Source organism: Labeo rohita, chromosome 21 (assembly GCF_022985175.1).
Source record: "Labeo rohita strain BAU-BD-2019 chromosome 21, IGBB_LRoh.1.0, whole genome shotgun sequence".
In the NCBI taxonomy this organism is placed as follows: domain Eukaryota; kingdom Metazoa; phylum Chordata; class Actinopteri; order Cypriniformes; family Cyprinidae; genus Labeo; species Labeo rohita.
In genome coordinates, this window is record NC_066889.1 from 27,729,477 (window position 1) to 27,735,641 (window position 6,165).

Below are 6,165 nucleotides of genomic sequence, written 5' to 3' on the forward strand. Positions count from 1 at the left end.
TGTGAGGTAATTTACATGCTTGTGTGACAGTGAATGAGTTATGGTTTGTTCCTGGTGTGAACATTTGTCTTCTGTAAGAATGAAAAACGTGTGTATGAGATGATTCACATGCCAGAAGAAGAGCTATTTTCCCTCCTCTGCGATCACGTTTACATGTTGTGCATCATTCACTGTCAGCACTAACCTGCATGTCACACATAAACAATCTCTTTCTCTCTCTGTCTGTCAGTCACACACACAAATAAACCTCAAGTTGAGTGAGGCTCTGTCTCGTACATGATGTACTGGAGAGAACAAGAGAATAAAGACAAAGACACACAGTCTGACAGCAAGAAAAGAGCAACATCATGACATCAGAGAAGTGAGTACATATATAAACACATTTGTGACAAAAAGACATATATATATATATATATATATATATATATATATATATATATATGGCAACTTGTAATGCAATGAAAATAGTCTCAAACAGTCATTTTATGTTCTATGGATTCAAATTAGAAAGGGCTTTCATTTTGTAGGAATTGTGTGGTTTAGATGTATCAGGAGGATTGCAATCTCAGAATAGTATGAAGGCACATTGCCATTGCCTCAAGAAGCAGTCCCAGTTGCATGCCAAATGTGTTCTTATGACTTGCTACTGATATATTTAATTCTATATTTATTTACAGACCACTGTACTAAATTTACTCTGTTTAGTGTGCAATGCAGTTCCAATAATTTAAATTAAAATGTGCACAAATCACTACATTTTACTGGGTTATACTGAATTAAAAAAAAAGTTATTTGCAAGTTTATCCATGCAGTTTTTCCAAAGTGTCTTTGTCCCTGCACTTAAACTTTATACTGTGACCTTTTCCTCTATCCTCTATCCTTTTCCTCTAGACTAAAAATAATGATTTGCACTTTCTGACATCATATTTTTTTGACCACATGGTACAGAGGTCAGTTTCTTTTGCAGTCTTTGTCTGCTGTTTTTACATTTACCTTCTAAAAGAATAAGAGTAACTCTGTTATGGGAAAACAAACTTTAAGTGATCATTATGCAGTAAAATACTATAAAAAATCTTTATGCAAAGCACAAATATAGTGAATGTAAATGTGGTTTAATAATATTTGCTAATTAAGGAGCTTATTAGACTATTGTCATGCATGAATGGAAGCATTGGAATCATGAATGGAATCATTTCCTATGAAAGTTTTTATCTTATAATTGAGACATTTGCATGTTTTGACTTTTTTTCTTGCAATTTTTGAGTTTTTATTTGGCAATTCAGACTTTTTTCTTGCAATTCTGACTTTTATATATCACAAATCTGACTTTTTCTCACAATTTTGAGTTTTTATCTTACAATTTAGACTTTTTACTCGCAATTTTGACTGTTACATCCAACAAATCTGACTTTTTCTAAGTTTTGACTGACTTTTTCAAAGACTTTCTCACAGTTATGAGTTTGTATCTCACAGTTGTGAGTTATCTCACAGTTTTTGACAGTTTTAACTTTTACGTGCAATTATGAGTTATATCTCACAATTTAGACTTTTTTCCTCTAATTCTGCGAAGAAAAGCCCTATTCTAAGTCTGTAACTTGTAGTTGTGAGATATAAACACAAAAAAATGCAGAATTATGAAATGAGAAGTTGCATTTATCTTTTTAAATTATTTCATTCCTTGGCGAAAACAAGCCTTTATAGTTTCTGGAATATTAATAAAGGTGTAAACTATCACCTGTCACCTATCAGTAGAGTTCAGATAAATGATACTTAGTTATAGTGTATGTTTCTGGTGAAGAGAGATTTAGTGATCTGAACATTCAAGCGTAAGTGTCTCAATTTTCAGGCAAGAGCATTGTGGGATTTTATGACTAGTTACAGTAGTCTTTTAGACACCCTCCAAAGGGCATTCCCATTTCTGTCAGTGTTTGTCTCTGATAATTATGAGTTTTAAAAGTCATCGGTTGAGTGTGATATCTGCCAAAAACCCATGATGACTGGTTGTGAAACCGTTTCAGTTCTGGGTTGTCATGGTAACAACACTGGTTGCCAAGGTGATGATTTCATTATCGGCATAGGGAAACAGTATGGTGAATTGGTGACCGGTTTATCACTCTGGGTTTCATGGTATTAAGTTATATGACAGTTTGGCTGGTTCTCAGGGTGACAGGAGTGTCTAGTTGTCACGGCTTGATTGTGTTTTGATTGTCAGTGCAATTATTTCCTCTTGTCAGCTTGTGTGTGCATGAAGACAGAATTCTGTGCACACTGCAGACATGTGCGATGTGGTGCTATGTTTGTTGACAGGAGGTGATATATTTCATTGAGGTGACCCCTGACCCCTGACACATGCAACCCCTATCCACTGAGCTGTTTTCGAAACACTGCACTTACCTAACATAGCACTGAAAACCGCACAGAAATGTCTCTGAAGAAAGAGCGAGAGCAAAACATCAGAAAAGAATGAGCACTGAAAGCAGACAGAGTCAAGGGCATTCGACTTACACCCACATGTGTGACTCACAACTGTGCTAGTGTATCAAAAAAGATTGATCGGTAAAGGTCTGTTCTCATTGAGAAATATTGTTTGGACCAGACATGGTTGTGTAAGACTGAAATTATTTTTATTTTACTGGCTAAAACATGTAAATGCAACAAAAATTCAACCCAAACGTTCAGAAATGTCTTTTACAAACCAATTGCAAATGTTTTCTTGAAAGTGTAATCAATTATGTGTAATCTACAAATCATCAAATACTGTTAATACTTTGAATAATGAAATTTAAATAATGAATAATAATGGAATTTTGTGTTCTTTTATTAATTTGTAGGGCTTGTTTTTGTGTGTTGTATGGAGGGCCACTATAAGACAATTACACATCCTTTATTTATTACACAAATGTCCCAGTAATTTTTTTTTTTTTTAAAACATAAAAAAAAAAACAGTTCTTAGATGCATTCATTACATAAGCCTTGTTTACTGAAGTCGCCTGACTTTGTCAGTTTAATGCAGGCTTCGAATAACTGGTTCACAAAGATCCCGGTTTGAGGATCCTTTCCCAATCCTGTTGCACTACAGGAGTTCAAATTCCGGCTTGAGGATCTTTTCACTGAACCTGTTGCGTTACGGGCATCCCAAGTTGGAATCCTGGCTCGAGGATCCTTTCCCAACCCTGTTGTGCTATGGGCGTCCCAAGTTCGAATCCCAGTTCAAGGATCCTTTTCTGATCCCATTGCACTATGGGCATCCTAAGTTCGAATCCAAGCTCGAGGATCCATTGCACTACGGGCGTCTCAAGTTCAAATTCTGGCTTAAGGATCCAATCCTGTTGCTTGAGGATTCCAGCTTAAGGATCCTTTCCTGATCCCGTTGCACTACAGGTATCCCAAGTTTAAATCTTGGTTTGAGGATCCTTTCCAAACCTGATGGCACTATGGGTGTCCTAAGTTTGAATCCCAGCTCGAGGATCCTTTACCGATCCCATTTCACTACAGGCATCTCGAGTTCAAATCCCAGCTTGAGGATTCTTTCCGGATCCTTTGAATCCCATGTAAGTCTGTAGGATTTGTCCCCTTGTTTTATATAAAACCATAAGTTCTGTCAACATTCATCTCCTCAAACTGCACAATTTGATTCAGTTATGTCCTGATCTGATAAGGGAGTTGTTCAAGTCCCTGTGAAAGCAATAGTAGAGACACTGCAATCTTCTGCTTTATCATCAGTGTTGTAATCTACTGTACAGCACGTTCACAGCAGAACAGATGGGTGTTTTGTTGTTTGCCCACTGTTTTAAGTGTGATGAGTTTGCGTATGTGTTGTCTGGAAATGCTTTTTCAGAATTTGCTTTTTTATGTATGTGTATGTGTCCGTGTATGTATTTTCAGCAAACCCTTTAAAGAAGATGAGGACCTCTTGTTCATTAAAAGTAATACCAACCTGTACAGCACCAAGGGTCACTGCCATAGCAACAGCCACTCCAAAAGGAATAAAGGAAAACCCTTTGACATGATATACGTAGGTCAGTATTTATATTAATCTTTGTCAATGGCTTTCAGACTTTTCTGCACCTGCCTAAACATTTTAGAAAGTTTGGTCAGCTGCCACTAGCAACTATAAATGTAAACAGTATATATATATATAGTATAGTGTGAAATCACACAATATCTCAGTTGTCTCTCTCTTTGTTTATATTGTATGTGTTTAATAAATTGTGTGTAGTTGGAGGCTGGAGTAAAGATGACCCATCCTGTCCAGTTGAGCAGTTCTGCCCCCAGTATAACGAGTGGAAAATGACCGCTCCCATGATCCATCAACGTAGTGACCCAGGGGTGTGTGCTTTGCGTGGAGTCATCTATACTGTGGGTGGGTCTGATGATGTCACCTGTTTGAGCAGTTTGGAGAGGTGGGTGTTTACATCAACTGAGAACTAAAACTCATTCTGCAAAACTGTAAAATGCTTGAGAGATTTGACAATGGATTTCAATAGATATTGTTAGTAATGTTAAGATAATCTTCTGCTACTCTAAAATGCTGAACGAATGTGTTTGTGTATGTTAGGTACGATCCAGAGCGTAACACCTGGTCTATGGACGTGCCCTCGCTTTCTTCGCCACGGTCAAGGGTGTGTGTGTTAGAGATGGACGGATGTCTCATTACACTCGGAGGTTTTGACGGAATTACCTGCATTAACACAGTAGAGAGGTCTAAACACACTTGTACATCACTGAGAAACACATGTCTGAAAATGTAAAGCTCAAACACATACACACTTGTATTTTGTGGAGTAGGTACGACCCCTTGAAGAACTCCTGGTCTAAGTTGACGCCAATGCTGAGGAACAGGGCATCTGCATCAGCCGCTGTCTTGAACGGTCAGATTTACGTTGTGGGAGGAACAGATGGAGACATGCCACTGGATTCAGGTACGCACACACATGTGCAGATTTGAAACAAAAACCTCAGTACTCATTATTCTTCTGCACTAGTGGAGCGTTTTGACCCATTTGAGGGAAACTGGTCGCTCTGCCCCATCATGTCCACCCCGAGGGAAGCTTCAGGATGCACCGTGTTTCTTGGCTGTCTGTATGTGGCAGGAGGACGAGACGAACTTGGTCTGTCGTTGAGCACTGTGGAGAAATACGACCCAGACACTTTCCGCTGGAGCCCAGTTAGGGCTATGAACAACAAGAGATTTCAGGTTTGAGGGAATAAAGGCCACTGTGAAGTGATTCTGAAGTGCTTTAATTATGGTCTTTGTAGTGAGATTATTGTGTTTAATATGCACAGGTCTCTTTAGTGCAGTTTGATGGCTTCCTATTGGCTATCGGAGGCTCTGATGGTGTAAGTGACCTTAAAACCATGGAGGCTTATGACCATGAGACGAACTCCTGGAGGTATTGTTTTAAAATGACTCATATAGAGCCTGGCAATCTTTGAATATGTACTCACCCTCAAGCTGTTCCAATCCTACATAAATTTCTTCTGCTGAACAAAAAAGATATTTTGAAGAATGCTGATGGTCCCGACTGACGTCCAATGCATTTTTTCCCATTGTCAATGGGAACTATTAGCTGTTTCTTGAATACTCTCAATATCTTTTTATGTTCCACAGAAGAAAGATACTCATACAACTTGAGGATGAATAATGGTGACAGAATTTTAATTTTTGGGAGAACTATCCCATTAAATATGGCGTTAAATGTAGCTGCACTCTCATTAGCAGTTAAAAGCATCATGAAAGGAATGGCTCTACCAAAAACATTTTGCTATTCTGTCATTATGTTCTTTGACATTACATGCCATAAAACCTCAACGATTTATAATCCATTTCTCTTTATCTCTCACATTTTCTTTTTTATTATTTTTTCTCATTTTGTAGACATTTTGGCAGTATGAAGTTCAAGCATCCAGGTGGACATGTGGCTCTGGTTAAAGCTGTGTGAAATGTATTCATTAAAATTGATGACATACACGATAATAAATGAAGTGAAATGAAATTTGACTGTATAATTACTTCACTCTTCACGTACTGCTTTTGTACTAACTTACTGCTCTTCTGTTTTAGATCAGATATTAATAACATGGTATTTTATTCCAACCGTGGTAAATTAATGGTAACCACTCAGTACCATGGTACAAATATGGCAGTACCATGGTGCACTTAGT

At 37.7% G+C, this 6,165-nt stretch overlaps 1 protein-coding gene across 2 annotated transcripts; it reads left to right on the plus strand.

Moving 5' to 3' along the window:
• Positions 1-242: 242 nt before the first annotated feature.
• On the plus strand, positions 243-5,985 carry si:ch73-29c22.1 (kelch-like protein diablo). 2 transcript variants are annotated; one of them, XM_051092500.1, is made up of 8 exons: positions 243-361; positions 3,886-4,019; positions 4,220-4,403; positions 4,559-4,702; positions 4,789-4,922; positions 4,986-5,197; positions 5,287-5,393; positions 5,879-5,985. In XM_051092500.1, the coding sequence occupies exons 1-8, from the start codon at positions 348-350 to the stop codon at positions 5,940-5,942; spliced, it is 993 nt and encodes a 330-aa protein (XP_050948457.1). In that variant the 5' UTR covers positions 243-347; the 3' UTR covers positions 5,943-5,985. The 2 variants fall into 2 exon arrangements, with proteins under 2 accessions (XP_050948457.1, XP_050948458.1); XM_051092501.1 differs by having other exon boundaries at positions 5,094-5,197.
• The last annotated feature ends 180 nt before the right edge of the window (positions 5,986-6,165 follow it).